General features: G+C 47.5%; 1 protein-coding gene across 2 annotated transcripts in view; it reads left to right on the top strand.

The window, feature by feature from the left end:
* Positions 1-4553: 4553 nt before the first annotated feature.
* Positions 4554-17618, top strand: part of phaf1 (phagosome assembly factor 1) — a 99147-nt gene continuing 86082 nt past the window's right edge. Inside the window, exons 1-2 of one of the 2 annotated variants that reach the window (XM_085991150.1) lie at positions 4554-5271; positions 16513-16595. In XM_085991150.1, coding sequence (XP_085847276.1) covers positions 5208-5271; positions 16513-16595 — 147 coding nt within the window. In that variant the 5' untranslated portion in view covers positions 4554-5207. The remainder of the gene's footprint in view (positions 5272-16512; positions 16596-17618) is intronic. The other variant, XM_085991152.1, reaches the window with a different exon arrangement.

Raw genomic sequence — 17618 nt, 5'->3', positions numbered from 1 at the left:
GTAACGCACGCGTAGGTACGCCCTGTAACTTTCGAGCGCATAGCCCGACAGATGCACAGGCGATGACAGACAGAATGACAGACAGAATGACAGACAGACAGACCGATTTATATATATAGACTAGCTGAAGTGCCCGGCGGTGCCGAGGCTTTTTCGAGGGCATGTTGTTGTTGGAAGAGAGAGAGAGAGCGACAGGGGGGTAGAGAGAGAGCGACTGGGGGGAAGAGAGAGAGAGACTGGGGGGAAGAGAGAGAGCGCGGGTGGGGGGAAAAGGGAGGGCGGGGGGGGAAGGGAGGGCGGGGGGGGGGAAAGGGAGGGCGAGGGGGGGCAAGGGAGGGCGGGGGGGAAGGGAGGGCAGGGGGGAAGGGAAGGCGGGGGGGAAGGGAGGGGGGAGGGCGGGGGGAAGAAGGAAGGGCGGGGGGGAAGGGAGGGCGGGGGGGGAAGGGGGGGAGAGGCGGAGAAGGGAGGGCGGGATGCCCCCCCGAGGGTCGCGGCCCCGACCCGAGGGTCGTGGTTCCCCCTGAGGGTCGCGGCCCCCCCCACCCGAGGGTCGCGCCCCCCGCCGAGGGTCGCGGCCCCCCCCCGAGGGTCGTGGCCCCCCCCCGAGGTGAAGACCACCGATTGCGGCTGTGCGAGACGGCCGGCGGGCCCGGTTGCCAGGGTAACGCGCCCCCCGGCCGAGCCAGAGAGAGACGCCGCGTCTCAGCTCCTGCTGCGCGCGCACCTTTAGTAAGGTAGCGGCGCTGGACTGAGGCCCGCCCCTCCAGCCTTCGAGTGGGGCCGGGAGGTGCCTAGCTCGGGCGTGGGTGCGGAGGAGAAGCCGAGGCTTCGAGGCCTACCTGGAAAAACGGGGAAAGGTAGGAAAATTAATGAGATTAGATAAGTTAATTCGTTTCTAAATCATTTTTTAAAAAAACAATATGTGTTTTAAAAGCAACGTTTTTTTTTAAAGACGCAGAAAGCGGGAAAAAGAAAGGAAAAGTTTGGAATGAAGATGGCGACGACTCACCTCGGTTCAGAACGATAAGGCCCGCCCACACACGCACCGATTGGCCCGGCCGCAAGCCGCCGTACGATTGGTCGAGCTCGAGGTCACTCTGTCGCTAATGAGCGGATAATGAGATGCTAATGAGCGGAACGTTGAAGGTTTTTGGGATACCGCGGGCGCGATTTTAGCCCGGCCGAAACGTAAATACGCTTAAAACCGTTTCGGAAGCGTAAGCTTTCTTTGGAGGTAACGCGCGCGTAGGTACGCCCTGTAACTTTTGAGCGCATAGCCCGACAGACGCACAGGCGATGACAGACAGAATGACAGACAGACAGATCGACCGATTTATATATAGACAGATAGATAGATAGATAGATAGATAGATAGACAGACAGACAGACAGACAGATAGATAGATAGATGATCTAGATGAGGGAACTAGATGTAATATCTCCAAGTTTGCAGATGACACAAAGCTGGGTGGGCGTGTGTGCTGTGAGGAGGATGCCGAGAAACTCCAGGATGATTTGGACAGGTTGGGTGATTGGGCAGAAGCATGGCAGATGCAATATAACGTGGATAAATGCGAGGTTATTCACTTTGGTGGCAAAAACAGGAAGGCAGATTATTATCTGAACGGCAATAGATTGGGAGAAGGGGAAGTGCAACGAGACCTGGGTGTCCTTGTGCACCAGTCGCTGAAGGTAAGCATGCAGGTGCAGCAGGCGGTTAAGAAGGCAAATGGTATTTTGGCCTTCGTAGCGAGAGGGTTCGAGTACGAGAACAAGGATGTCTTGCTGCAGTTGTACAGGGCCTTGGTGAGACCACACCTTGAGTATTGTGTGCAGTTTTGGTCGCCTTATCTGAGGAAGGATGTTCTTGCCATGGAGGGAGTGCAGCGAAGATTCACCAGACTGATACCTGGGATGGCAGGAATGAAGTATGAGGAGAGATTGGGTCGATTGGGCTTATACTCGCTGGAATTTAGAAGAATGAGAGGGGATCTCATTGAAACTTATAAAATTCTAACAGGACTAGACAGACTAGATGCAGGAAGGATGTTCCCGATGGCCGGGGAGTCCAGAACCAGGGGTCACAGTCTAAGGATAAGGGGTAAGCCATTTAGGACAGAGATGAGGAGGAATTACTTCACCCAGAAAGTGGTGAACCTGTGGAATTCTCTACCACAGAAGGCAGTGGAGGCCAATTCATTAAATATATTCAAGAAGGAGTTAGATATATTTCTTAAGGCTAAAGGGATCGAGGGATATGGGGAGAAGGCAGGGACAGGGTACTGAATTTGGATGATCAGCCATGATCTCATTGAATGGTGGAGCAGGCTCGAAGGGCCGAATGGCCTACTCCTGCTCCTATCTTCTATGTTTCTATGACCAGCCCTTGTTCAGTCCAGTTTTCAAATTTTTCTATGTCATGGTCAAATAACCTACCAACACTTACCGCCAACACACGAACAATGCCCACCTGAATCTGGTACTGCCGGGGCAGCCAATGTCTGTTGAACATGTCCCAGCACAGAATGATGCCAAAAAACTCTCTCGATAATGGGGGGTGGAAGGTAGGCTTAACAAAAAGAGTAATTCCAATTCCAATTGAGGGTTAATAATTTTGGGGGGTAGCTGCATTTGCAGGACTGGAAGAGTCTGCATTAAATTCCACCAACTTAACGATACTTTGTGTTGCCGCAAATGCTCTGCTTGAGATGGCCCAGATTTGAAAACTGGACTGAACAAGGCCTGGTCATAGAAAGATAGAAGATAGGAGCAGGAGTAGGCCATTCGGCCCCTCGAGCCTACTCCGTTATTCAATGCGATCATGGCTGATCATCCAAATTCAGTACCCTGTCCCTGCTTTCTCCCCATATCCCTTGATCCCTTTAGCCTTAAGAAATATATCCAACTCCTTCTTGAATATATTTAATGTATTGGCCTCTACTGCCTTCTGTGGTAGAGAATTCCACAGGTTCACCACTCTCTGGGTGAAGAAATTCCTCCTCATTTCTGTCCTAAATGGCTTCCCCCTTATCCTTAGACTGGTTCTGGACTCCCTGACCATCGGGAACATCCTTCCTGCATCTAGTCTGTCCAGTTCTGTCACAATTTTATACGTTTCAATGAGATCCCCTCTCATTCTTCTAAACTCCAGCGAGTATAAGCCCAATCGACCCAATCTCTCTTCATACGTCATTCCTGCCATCCCAGGTATCAGCCTGGTGAATCTTCGCTGAACTCCTTCCATGGCAAGAACATCCTTCCTCAGATAAGGCGACCAAAACTGCACACAATACTCAAGATGTGGTCTCACCAAGGCCCTGTACAACGACAGCAAGACATCCTTGTTCCTGTACTCAAACCCTCTCGTTACGAAGGCCAACATACCATTTGCCTTCTTAACCGCCTGCTGCACCTGCACGCTTACCTTCAGCGACTGGTGCACAAGGACACCCAGGTCTCGTTGCACTTCCCCTTCTCCCAATCTATTGCCATTCAGATAATAATCTGCCTTCCTGTTTTTGACACCAAAGTGGATACCCTCGCATTTATCTACGTTATATTGCATCTGCCATGCTTCTGCCCAATCACCCAACCTGTCCAAATCATCCTGGAGTTTCTCGGCATCCTCCTCACAGCACACACGCCCACCCAGCTTTGTGTTGTCTGCAAACTTGGAGATATTACATCTAGTTCCCTTGTCTAGATCATTAATATATATTGTGAATAGCTGGGGTCCAAGGACCGATCCCTGTAGTACCCCACTAGTCACTGCCTGCCACTCAGAAAAAGACCCGTTTATTCCAACTCTTTGCTTTCTGTCTGCCAACCAGTTCTCTATCCAAGTCAATACCTTGCCCCCAATCCCATGTGCCTTAACTTTACACGCTAATCTCTTATGCGGGACCTTATCGAAAGCCTTTTGAAAGTCCAAATACACCACATCCACTGGTTCTCCCTTATCTATTTTACCAGTTACATCCTCAAAAAATTCCAGTAGATTAGTCAAGCACGATTTACCTTTTGTAAATCTATGTTGACTTTGTCCGATCCTGTCACTGTTTTCCAAGTGCTCTGCTATTACATCTTTTATAATGGACTCTAGCATTTCCCCCACTACCGATGTCAGGCTCTGTAATTCCCCGTTTTCTCTCTACCACCTTTTTTGAATAGTGGGGTAACATTAGCTACCCTCCAATCCATGGGTACTGTTCCAGAGTCTATCGAATGTTGGAAAATAATCAACAATGCATCTACTATTTCTAAGGCCACTTTCTTAAGTACCCTAGGATGTTGATTATCAGGCCCTGGGGATTTATCGGCCTTCAATCCCATCAATTTCCCTAACACCATTTCCCTACAAATACTGATTTCTTTCAGTTCCTCCCTTTCATCAGACCCTATGTTCCCGACATCTCTGGGAGGTTATTTGTGTCCTCCTTTGGTCACTACAGTCACGAGGATGGCATGAAGTGTCACCACGGCAACGCAGCCCACTCACCCCTCCCCCAGGGGCGGGGGGGATGTCTGCCTCTGATCACATGACGGCACGAGCTGCAGCCGTTTCCCACTTGGACACATGACCAGGGAGCCCGAACGCTCTCCGGATTCTGCTAGTCACGTGCCGGGAGTCTGTGCGCAGCCGCCGACTGGGTGCCAGTCTGTTCGAGGAGGACAACAACAACGTTACCGATGTACAGCCCAATACTCGTTGCTTATGTCAGAAATAACAACGAATAATTAAAAACTGAGCATTAACCACCGCAGGAACCGGACTGCCGCAAACGTGGGGGGAGTGCAACCCGGAAGCGGTTCGGACGGAAGTGGTGTTGTAGAATCAGCTGCTGGTGATGGAAGCGGCGGCTGTTATTGTTCGGGTTTGAGAGCAAGCCAACGGCCCTAACACTTGGAAAACAGCGGCACCCGGTCCCTTGTGGCCGAGACACTCCGGCCCCTTATTATCTAGATCTTACCCCACCCCCCTTCAACCCGGGACACAGTGGCACCCGGCTTCTTATACCCGGGACGGATCGGCACCCGACCATTCATACCCGGGACACATCAGCTCCCGGGCTCCTATACCTGGGACACATCAGCCCCCGGCTCCCTTTAGCCGGACCACAGCAGCAAGCGGCTCCTCCACCAGGACACACGGGCCTGGCGCAGACCCCGAGCCCGGACCCGCCCGCCGCCTCCCCTGCAGCCGGGCCAATGCTGGATCTGGAAGTGGTGCCCGAGCGGTCTCTGGGAAACGAACGATGGGAATTCGCTTTAGGTAAGTATTAAGGTGTTTCAGTACTTTTTTTGAAAGGAATTTTCCACACAGAAGGGAGAAATGTTTTGTTCCTGTGAGGTATATGCAGAGGGTAGGAGAGGGGATAGTATCACTGGGAAGCATATAAAGAGGCGTCGTATTGTTCCTGTGAGATATATGGAGAGAGTGGTATTGTGAACGAGATATTGTTTCTGTAAGGTATAGGGAGAGAGGGATATTGGTCCTGAAAGGTATGGGGGGGAAGAGAGGGATATTGGTCCTGAAAGGTATGGGGGGGAAGAGAGGGATATTGGTCCTGAAAGGTATGGGGGGGAAGAGAGGGATATTGGTCCTGAAAGGTATGGGGGGGGGGGAAGAGAGGGATATTGGTCCTGAAAGGTATGGGGGGGGGGGAAGAGAGGGATATTGGTCCTGAAAGGTATGGGGGGGGGGGAAGAGAGGGATATTGGTCCTGAAAGGTATGGGGGGGGGGGAAGAGAGGGATATTGGTCCTGAAAGGTATGGGGGGGGGGGGAAGAGAGGGATATTGGTCCTGAAAGGTATGGGGGGTGGGGAGAGAGGGATATTGGTCCTGAAAGGTATGGGGGGTGGGGAAGAGAGGGATATTGGTCCTGAAAGGTATGGGGGGTGGGGAAGAGAGGGATATTGGTCCTGAAAGGTATGGGGGGTGGGGAGAGAGGGATATTGGTCCTGAAAGGTATGGGGGGTGGGGAGAGAGGGATATTGGTCCTGAAAGGTATGGGGGGTGGGGAGAGAGGGATATTGGTCCTGAAAGGTATGGGGGGTGGGGAGAGAGGGATATTGGTCCTGAAAGGTATGGGGGGTGGGGAGAGAGGGATATTGGTCCTGAAAGGTATGGGGGGTGGGGAGAGAGGGATATTGGTCCTGAAAGGTATGGGGGGTGGGGAGAGAGGGATATTGGTCCTGAAAGGTGTGGGGGGGGGGGGGAGAGAGGGATATTGGTCCTGAAAGGTAGGGGGAGAAGGGAAGACGGTGCCCAAGTGTGGAACGTGGAGAGAGGGAGATATTAGGAACAGGAGTAGGCCATTTAACCCCTTGAGCCTGTTCTGCCATTCAATGAGATCATGGCTGATCTGTGACCTAACTCCATGTACCTGCCTTTGGCCCATATCCCTTAATACCTTTGGTTAACAAAAATCTATCCATCTCAGATTTAAAATTAACAATTGACCTGGCATCAATTGCCATTTGCGGAAGAGTTTTCCAAACTTCTACCACCCTTTATGTTTAGAAGTGTTTCCTAATTTCACTCCTGAAAGGCCTGGCTCTAACCTTTAGACTATGTCCCCTAGTCCTAAACTCCTCAACTAGTGGAAATAGTTTCTCTCGAAATACTCTATCAGTTCCCCTTAATATCTTGAAAACTTTGATCAAATCACCCTTAACTGTCTAAATTCCAGGGGATACAACCTGAGATTGTTTAATTTTGCCTCATTATTTAACACTTGGAGTCCAGGGAGAGGGAGATATTGTCAAGGTGTGGAATATAGAGAGGAGGCGGCGCAAGGGGAAATATTGTCCCTGTAAGGTATATGGAGGAGTTTATAATTGGTCCTTGTTATATGGACGTAAATATGATTTTTTTAAAAACTTTTCTGGGCTGTTATCATGCAAGACTTGACCGCTGCTGCTAGAATTAAGGTATAAATCTCTTAACAACCTGGCATAAGACTGGCTGCATCTACTTGGACAGCACGTCACCTGTGGCTATAGGAGGCTATTCCAGGCATTTAGCTGGACCTCCCTAGACTGGATAAGTGCAATTTTATGCAGATTCCTCTTTTAAACAGGTGCTGTGTGTCTCTCTCTTCCTGAGGAGGACATGTATAACTTCTTGGTGGACTGAGTATAAGGCCTGCCACTTGCTAATTACCAACAATTCATCAATGTCTGTTAAGCACTTTAAATCCTGTAATTGTGATAGGGTAGTCTTGAGTTATCCCTGTTGTGCTGGGCTGCTGTAGCATCCCTGATGCTGGTGTTGGTGTAATTCACTTCTTTTAATGAGGTGTGTGTGTAGCCACATGTTTAGTGATGTCTTTATCTTGGCTCCTGCGCTATTACCTGGCAGCTAATCTCTCACTGGAGATGTATTTGCCCTTCAGAAATTAGATGAGAGCACATCTCCAGGGAAATTGAAATGCTCGTTCAGATGATTATTTGTGCATTTGAATCCGAGGAGGCAAGCACAACAGTAACCCCTCTGTGAAGTGGGTTCTTGTAGTGTATGTAACCGTTCCACCTTTAAGAGAACTATTTTAAGAGTTGCACTACTTTATCTTGGCTGCTGTATACTGTAATACCGGTGGTGACCACACTGGTATATAAGTGCTGTGTAATGATTTATTGGGCAGTTCTGCCCTGACCTTCGACTAGTAAAGACCTGTTAAAGTTTACTCTTGTGGTCTGTGTAATAATTCTCATTATAACACACAGACTTAACAGTGGCGACGAGTACGATCTTACCCTGCGGCAGAGATACATCCAAGGCAGTTTAACGGGTGTCGAGAAGAGGCATCCGCCCTCATCATTCTGCTGAGAGAAGACTCTGGTCTGCAGAGCAAAGGAAGAATTCTGACACGAAGCCTTCCATCAGCAACAGGCAGTGATCATCCCTTCTATCACGGTGGTGGGTAAGCTGATCAGCGACGAGCAGCAAGTCGGCCACGTTGGCTGTGAAATAGGGGAGGGAAGAACGGAGGATATAAGGGCGGAGAACTCGACCACGGCCGGGGAAAAGAGCCGGGCAGAAGTCGGGGCCAGAGGCGCTGAGACTGGGGCAGCGTAGGGCACGGAAGCCGCGGTGAATGCAAATGCAGCCGGTGTGAGAGACCGGGCTACAAGCGGGCTGGGAGACGCAACAGCGTCGAGAGAGAGCTCGACCGCGACCGGTGAAAAAGGCCGGGCAGCTACCGAGGCCGCGAGGCGCAGCGACCGGGACAGCGTAAGGCGCGGGAGAAAATAAAAAAAACCGCGGAGAACTCAGCCGCAGCCGGGGGGGGGGGAAGGACCGGACTGCAAGAGGGGCTGGGAGGCACGATTTGAAAACCGCTGGGGAGGGCGAACGCAGCAATACGGCAATCGCCATTGCAGCCAGCGGGGGAGAAAGGCAAACGCGGGAAGCCGCCATTTTCGTAGGCGGGAGAAGAAGACAAGCGCGGGAAACCGCCATTTTGTAAAAAAAAAAATAAAAGAAAAATTTCTTTGTTTCTCAAGAAGGTCGCGAAGATGCCTAAGCGTGGTAACATCAACGATTTCGATCCCGATGTTGAAGATTGGGCCACGTATGTAGAACGCATAGAGATATATTGTAAGGCAAATAAAATATCAAATGAAGATAAAGCACTAACCTTACTAAACTCAATGGGTGCGAAGACATACGGGCTATTGAAGCATCTTCTATCACCAGCTAAACCGGCGGATCAGACTTTCGCTAATATTGTTGCTGTTCTGAAGAATCATTTGAACCCCACACCGCTGATGTTAGCGGAACGATTTAAATTTTATGCGAGAACGCAACTGAAAGAGGAAAGCAACGCGGAGTACTTAATTGAACTGCGTAAGCTAGCGAAATACTGCCAGTTTGGGGAAAGCCTGACAGGCACTGAGAGACAAATTCGTGTGTGGATTGTCGAAAGAAGGAACCCAAAAGCGGCTGCTTGAAGAGAATGATCTTGCACTGGATAAGGCTGTCACTATTGCAGCATCGCACGAAGCCGCAGCGAGAGGCACTGCGGAAATGCAGCTGAAGGCAGCGGTACTCAGCGTAGATCAAATGGCTTTGGGTACAACGAAATGTTATCGTTGTGGGAAGACAACACACGATCAGAACCAATGCTGGGTTAAAAACCAGGAATGTAGAAAATGTGGCAAGCTTGGTCACATAGCTAAAGTATGCCGGTCAGGAAAGAAGACCAGCAACAAAAAGTCACCGCAGGAAAAGTGCAGAAAGGTACATAAGGTGGCTGAGAAGAGTTCGGATGAACAGAATTCGGACTCGGACTCCAACAGCAAGGAACTGGGTAGTCTGAGAATTCACAATGTGAGTAAGGAAGCTGACCGACAAGCTATCTGGGCCACACTGCAGATAGCAGGAGTCCACGTGAAGATGGAATTGGACACCGGATCGGCGTTGACGGTCATGAATAAACAAGATTACAAAAGGTTATTCAAACATATTCCCCTATGGGATACGAAGATAGTATTGCAGACATACACGGGGCAAAGAGTATACCCCATCGGAAAGATGAAAGTCAAGGTGGTACACCAGGGTAAAGAACACCAAGGAATGGACTTATATGTACTACCTGAGGGAGGTCCACCACTTCTGGGACAGGAGTGGATCAGGAAAATAAATATGGACTGGCACTCCCTAAAAGCAATAACGGTAGTTTCCGGAAAAAACAAAGATGTCAAACCTGCACGATTGTCCAGAATATTGGATAGGGCATATGCAGCAGTGACAGTGACAAAGCAGAGAGTGAGAACTCGGTGAAGATAATCAGCTCAGACTCTGGAACTGATGATGGTAAGACCAGCCCATGTGCAAAAGACAAGTCTAAAATGGACTTGCAGACTAATGATGGAAAAACGAAGGAGTGCATAAATGCTTCAGAAGAGAACAAAGTATCAGAACAGAATTCCACTGAACAACAACAACATAGTTTGACAGAGAATTGAGTCTGTCCAGTCTACAGACATGCACATTTCTGAGGAACACCGGGCTCGAACTCAACTCAATTTCAAACTACAACAGCAATTAGAACAAATGATTCGCCGTTTTGAGCAAGAGATGAATGCAAAGAAAAAGTTCTTTGACACAGAGTGGGAGAATCTGGAAAGACAGCAGAAGCAGCTGATTGAGAAAATGGAACAGGAACACACAAACCGTCTGCGCGATGAGGCCAAACGAATCAAAGCTGAGCAAGAAAGGGAATATGTCAAATTCATCGATCAGTTGAAAGCTAAGAAGAAAGAGCACCCTTTTGTGAGCAGTGTCAGCAGTAATAAGCCACTCAGGGAATTGGTGGCAGAGGCAAAAACTGAAGATGCTGCAGAGATCAAGTTTGTTGCTGAAAGCACTACTTCCAGAGCTTTGCTTCGAATTAAAGAATTGCCAGTTAAAATTGTGAAACCCTTAAGAGAGAAGATTGGCATGGAGAAACATCGTGTCATTTTCGAATGCAAGGTTTCCAGGCCAAATGCTGCTGTCAAGTGGTATTACAAAGACAAAGAGATTCATCCCAGTAATAAATATGAGATTGTGAGTGAAGAGGTGTACAGGAAGCTCGTTATTAATAATGTCGCTTTTGAAGATGAAGGCAACTACATGTGCGATGCCATAGATGACCAAAGCACAGCAAAGTTATATGTAGCAGAGCAATCAATTGCCATCATTAAACCCATATGTGATGTGGAAGTGACAGAGCCAAGTGATGCCATTCTTGAGTGTGAGCTTTCAGTTGCTGACGTGAAGCCTCAAATGGATACTAAATGGTGAAATTCTTCATGCTTCTGAAGATGTGGACATTGAGCATCGTGGCACTATTCATCGTCTCACTCTGGGGGAAAAAAATAACTTGTAAGATGACCGGCTTGCTGCAGTTTTTCGCAGGGAAATCAAAATCTGAGGCGAGGCTGACTATTAAAGAGCCGTAGTCAAAGAACTACAGAACATTACAGGGGAAGAGAAGCATTCTGCTACTTTGAGCTGTGAGTTTACACCTACTTCCAAGATGGTCAGATGGTACAAAGACCAGAGCTTGATCGAATCTTCTGACCGATACAAATTTAAACAAAATAAGAATGTGATAGAACTTACCATTACAAATCTCACACCCAAAGACTCTGGTGAATATAGCTGCAAATCAAGTAATGCACAGACCACAGCCACACTCACAGTTGAAGCTCCAAAAATAGAAATAATAAAACATTTGGAGGACGTAGATACTGAGGAGGACAGCAATCTAGTATATTCATGTGAGTTGTCCCATGATGATGATGATGACGCATCTGAACCATTATCACCCCTACCAGGTCACGCACGTGGTCCCTCCGAACTGAGCCAAATCAGTCTGGAAGCAGAAAAACTTCCCAAGGTACTCGAGCCTTTAGAAGTCAACAATGCTGGTTCTGAAGTTACGAAAATTCAAGCTGTTAAGTCCAGTGAAGGACTATTCGATAAGTCACCCCAGCAACGAAAACCTACTACACCACCGAAAACTACTACACCACCGAGGCGCTATCCGGACCGAGTCAGGAGGCGCCGCCTCAGACTGAATCTGTGAACTGTTTTTACATGAAGTTGTGTATATATGTTATGATGTTATGTTTAATGGGAAATATATACTGTTAAGCTAAAAAGGGAGGATTGTAGTGTATGTAACCGTTCCACCTTTTAAGAGAACTATTTTAAGAGTTGCACTACTTTATCTTGGCTGCTGTATACTGTAATACCGGTGGTGACCACACCGGTATATAAGTGCTGTGTAATGATTTATTGGGCAGTTCCGCCCTGACCTTCGACTAGTAAAGACCTGTTAAAGTTTACTCTTGTGGTCTGTGTAATAATTCTCAATATAACACACAGACTTAACAGTTCTCTTATTAGGAATTTGTGCTGCACAAGAAAATTTCAGTTATAAAAATCTCTGCACGTTTTTGTGAATAATGATGCAACTTGGCACAATGGTTTCAATTGCTGGGGCAGGTGCCATGTTCTCCCAGTGCCCATTTCAGGCCGTAACAGTGCCTGGTTAGCTAAGCTTGCAGGCGTGTTGGTGTTAAAGCTGAAGGTTTCCAAGGTTCCCCCATGCAGGTCAAAGCTAAGGAGGCAACCAGCTTGCTGTCTTTCCAGTTACTATCTTTTCTGAACTCCCAACTCTCACCAAGTCCCGTTCACCCATTACCCTTCTGCTTGCTGACCTACATTGGCTCCCGGTCTGGCTACCCCTCAATTTTAAAATAGTCATTCTTGTTTACAAATCCTTCCATGGCCTCGCCCCTCTATCTGTAATCTCCTCCAGTGCTATAAACCCTCTGCGATATCTGTGCTCCTCCAATCATGGCCTCTTGCACTTCCTTGATTTTCATCGCTCTGCCATTGGCGGCCATGCCTTCAGCTGGCTAGGCCCTAAGCTCTGGCATTCCCTCCCTAAACTTCTCGACCTCTCTCCTCTTAAGATGCTGCTTAAAACTTACCTCTTTGACTTAAGCTTTTGGCCACTTGCCCTAATATTATCTTATGTGGCTTGGTGTCAAATTTTGTTAATGCTCCTGTGAAGTGCCTTGGGACATTTTACTATGTTAAAGGTGCTATATAAATGCAAGTTATTGTTGAAGGTATTTGGGTTTTTTTCCAGTGCTGATCTTTGTTCTGTGCTTGAAGCTGGAGTTGGCTGGATGAATGCACTTTCCCCATACACTGAAGCGTCCACCCCCTGTAATAATATATGGTACTGGGAAGAAAATGAAATTGCCAAATACAAGTTCCTCCCAGTGCAGCTGTTAAACTAGCTGGTTGGGACTGCAATAGTAGCCTGCATTGATAAACATGTATTCACTTCCTTATTTTAGTAAACTACTTTTGGTTTGTATTTTCTCAGTTTGCTTTAAAATATTAATTTCTCACTGGGACCTGTGACAAATCTAGTTTCTTGTCTAACAATGTTTGCTTGAAGTATCTGGCAAACCCATCTACAAGAACACTGGACCTTGACTCTTGAATTTAGTGCCCTCCTTTGTATTGCCAGTCCCTCCCTGTACTCCTGTCTGATGTGCAAAATGCTTAGATGGTCAGTATGTTGATGGAGCAAAGTATTCTTTCCCTGTTCCTTATAAACATCTGGCTTTGAGGTGCTTTGGGCTTGGTGGAGAGGCTGTGCTGAAATGATTGATCAGATGAAATGCGCAGGCCTAGGGTGCACGCTTCAGAAACAACACTATTTGTAAAGAAAATGGGACCAGTCTTTTTAAGATACTGTGATTTGTGCAATGCTATGTATTGCCAGATTTTTAGGGACTGGTGTCACTCCGTGTTGTATGTGGTTTATGCTGTTGCCCTTCTGTGAAGTTTGGAAGGGAAATCATTAAGATCCATATAATTACCAGCAGTTTTCCTGATGGGTTTATATAACCTTATTATTGATCTGACCACCATTAAATGTGATATTGCAGTGCAATGAGCCAACTTGATTTTTTAGTTGTACCTTTTTTATTGATTTTTTTTCCCCCCAAGGGAAGTACGTTCTGCCTGGACTGGTGCCTTTGCTGTTGAGATTGGCAGGCTGTCTGCTCTCAACCTCCTGCTGATGCAGTCCCCACCGCTTATAGCAGAAGGGTCTGTGCGTGTGCGATTTGCTGGTTATATGCGATGGTCAGTATAACACATACAGTCTATGGATTGTGTTAGTGACCCTGGCCAGAGTAGGATTGGAAGTTGCATCCTTACACTCCATTGACCTGAGCAACAATGCTTCAGTTCTTACTCCTGCGATGGGGCCGTTTTCCTATACAGTTGTGAGCCTCGGGAGAATGTCTATGATCGTATCCTGTTTGTGGTAAATGAAGTTCACTTTCAATTATATTTGCTTTTTATTGATGGCTTAATGACAAAAAATGAAATAATAAATTATAACAAAAAGGTCAAACATCACAGCCGCAGGACAACGCTGCAGGAGTTCCTCAGGGCAGTGTCCTAGGCCCAACCATCTTCAGCTGCTTCATCAATGACCTTCCCTCCAACATAAGGTCAGAAATGGGGATGTTCACTGATGAATGCACTGTTCAACACCATTCACAACTCCTCAGATAATGAAGCAGTCCATGCCCGCATGCAACAAGACCTGGACGACATTCAGGCTTGGGCTGATAAATAGCAGGTAACATTCGCGCCACCTAAGTGCCAGGCAATGACTATCTCCAACAAGTGAGAGTCTAACCACCTCCCCATGACATTCAACAGTATTGCCATCGCCGACTCCCCCACCATCAACATCCTGGGAGTCACCATTGACGAGAAACTTAACTGGACCAGCAGGTCAGAGGTTAGATATTCTGTAGCGAGTGTCTCGCCTCCTGACTCCCCAAAGCCTTTCCACCATCTACAAGGCACAAGTAAAGAGTGTGATGGAATACTCTCCACTTGCCTGGATGAGTGCAGCTTCAACAGCACTCAAAAAGCTCGACACCATCCAGGACAAAGCAGCCCGCTTGATTGGCACCCCATCCACCACCTTAAACATTCGCTCCCTTCACCACTGGCATACTATGGCTGCAGTGTGTACCATCTACAAGATGCACTGCAGCAACTCGCCAAGGCTTCTTCGGCAGCACTTCCCAAACTCACAACCTCTTCCACCTAGAAGGGCAAGGGCAGCAGGCGCATGGGAACACCACCACCTCCAAGTTCCCCTCCAAGTCACACACCATCCTGACTTGGAAGTATATCGCCGATCCTTCATCGTCGTGGGTCAAAATCCTGGAACTCCCTCCCGAACAGCACTGTGGGAGTACCTTCACCACACGGACTGCAGCGGTTCAAGAAGGTGGCTCACCACCACCTTCTTTAGGGCCTTGCCAGCGATGCCCACCTATATATGAATTTTTAAATAAAGTAATGGATGCGCATATGATAGTTCAGTATTTAACACAGCAAGTGCACAGTAATTTCACAATGCATTGTAACCCATACATAAGTACTAAGTCTTGTACATGTGTTAGGTTTAAATTTCAGGAAAAGCTCCCATCTGTAGCTGTGATTGTTTCCCTTTTTAAAATCTCAGTTGGCTACCACAAAGACAGCGATTGATCCCCAAGCCATGCTAAGTTAGCTGATCTCAGACAGGACAGCAGTGGAGATGCTACATTTGGCCTAGCACCCCATGCAAGGAAAGGTGGGGGCGGGGGGTAGGGGGGCACGGAAATCAGCCACAATTGAAGCTTCTGATTGTCCAGCAACCCTTGCTGAATTGCAGGTGTGGACGATGACACAGCAGGATAAGGCCCGACTGCAAGGACAATGTGCACCTGTGAGCTGACCATAATCAGCACATGTGCGAGATACTGGAAGGTGACCATTGCCTATGGAACTGTACCACAGAATAAAGGCAGGATAGGGGGTGGGGGCGGGGAGGTAAAAACTCAGTTGGGAGGTTGGGGAATGTAGTTTGTTTGCACATTGTCCTTTCATCTGTGGTACCTGGATTAGTATTCAGACTAACAAAGAAAGACTTGCATTTATATAGCGCCTTTCACAACCTCAGGACATCCCAAAGTGCTTTACAGCCAATGAAGTACTTCTGAAGTGTAGTCACTGTTGTAATGTGGGAAACTAATGGAATGAAAGTTGTCTCTCCGTGCCAGCGGTGAGATGTTACATGCTGTCTTGACTTCGTTCCTTGTGGGAGCAAGTCCACAACACAGTTCATTAGACATTGGCATTAAATTGGGAGTCTTGTTCACCACGATGAGCTGGTGTGGGAAATGAAAATGTTTCACTGGTGCAGCAGCGGGTGCTGTTCTGAACTTGGGGGTTCAGGAGTAATTGTTGAGCTTCAGTCTGCATCTAACTGTCCTGTACGTAACCTGGGAGTGCTCACGACTGAAACTGGGTGCTAGGAGTGGGAAAGTGTGCTGTTCCTCAACACTAATAACTCTCAAAAAGTTTAAAATAATTGTTCTCGTCCAGCACCTGATGAATACGCTATTTGTATTGTGAAATCTGTAATCAACAAATGGCATAATCTGATTAAAAGCCCTCTAGGTATTTTAAAAATGAACGAGTGAATAAGCTGATTTCATAAATGCTGTGATTGTGGTAATTTTCCCAACATCGGTGTCCTGAGTTTTGCAACTTTCAAGTATATTATTAACTTGCTGTCCATGAGTCTTTTTGTTTTACCTACTAGTTCTTGCCCCTTTCCTGTTTATCCCCTTAATATGTTTATTTTGGTCCCCCTTTAGTGTGAGTGTGTGTCTTATCAAGGAGCTGTGCAAACTGTTTACTGGGATTGTACGAGAGGCTTGCAATGATTTGCCAGATTTTATTGATTTTATTTTCCCCTCTGCCCTCTGATCTTTGTCTCTTTCTGGCTGAACATTAGTTCAACATAACTTGACAATTTTGAAAGGTTTTATTTGAGCATCTTTCTGGTACTTAATGTGTCCAGATGGAAAGACCTGGTTACAAACGGATTCTTTTGTGTTGTCTGTCTTTTTCAGGAATGCCATTGGCTCAGGGTGTTGCTATTCTCCAGAAGCACTGTCGCATCATCAAAAACGTGCAGGTTCTCTACAGCGAGCAGGTGAGTGAGACCAGCCCTCTACATTTGCTGTGGGAGCAGCATTTGTTTCGAGTCCGGTTTAGTGTTTTAACACTCAGTAAAGGGTATGTCACAGTTAAAGGGGGGGAAAAAACAGTAATGTTATCACAACATTTACTCTGGTTATTGATTACTAACCCGCATTCACTGGCCAGGGTCTCTGACTGTACATGTCCGGATGACCCTAGAGTATTGAATGCAGATTACTGGAAGCCTTCTGTGACCGATGGACACCACGTGATAATTGATTCCTTATTGCACTTGATTTCACAATAATAGTTTATTGTAGGAATGTCTAGTTCCTATCAAAAGACTGAGGTCCACTCAGGCGATCAAATAAACGAGGTTTAATGAAAACTAACAGAGTTTAACGGATAATTACAGGAGAACATCGAATATAGGTCTAGTCAGTTTGGAGGCTCCACGAGGACTGCTTGGGCGGTCCCGTGGCTGACGTCATCACGTTTTTCCTGCTGGTGGGGATCACGTGATGAACGGCGTGACGTCATCGCGTTTACCCGCGCTATTAAAGTGATCGTGCTCTGTACATGTAAACAGTGAAAACAAAGATACAGACTCAGGCTGTAGCTAACATATTATTAAAGGGAATTATATACAATTGATCGGAGTCCCTTAGTGGCTCCGTCACATGCGCATCCCCAGAATTGTCTTTAACAGCAAAAGTAAAAGGGCGAGGAGGCCTGACAAGCCTGTCAGATCGACTTCTGTAGCCTTGAAGTGGAAGCTGATGGACGGCTGGCGGGCGGTTGCGTTTGATCTGGCACGGCGACTGGGCGGTCGGCCACGTTTCAGCGGTTGTGCGATCTCGACTGGGCGGTCAAGGTCCAAGTGTGCCGGCGTCAACCGAAATGTGGTCCGGTTTACCTCCGATATCGACCGAAAAAGTTTTGTCTCCCGGCTCTATCACGCGGAAAGGACCAGTGTAAGGGGGTTTGAGCGGATCCCGATGAGCGTCGTGGCGGATAAACACATAGTCGGCGTTCT

This window comes from Somniosus microcephalus, chromosome 6 (genome assembly GCF_052327205.1).
Source record: "Somniosus microcephalus isolate GS21.2 chromosome 6, FLI_Smic_1.0, whole genome shotgun sequence".
NCBI lineage: Eukaryota > Metazoa > Chordata > Chondrichthyes > Squaliformes > Somniosidae > Somniosus > Somniosus microcephalus.
This window is presented reverse-complemented; position numbering and strand designations above follow the sequence as displayed.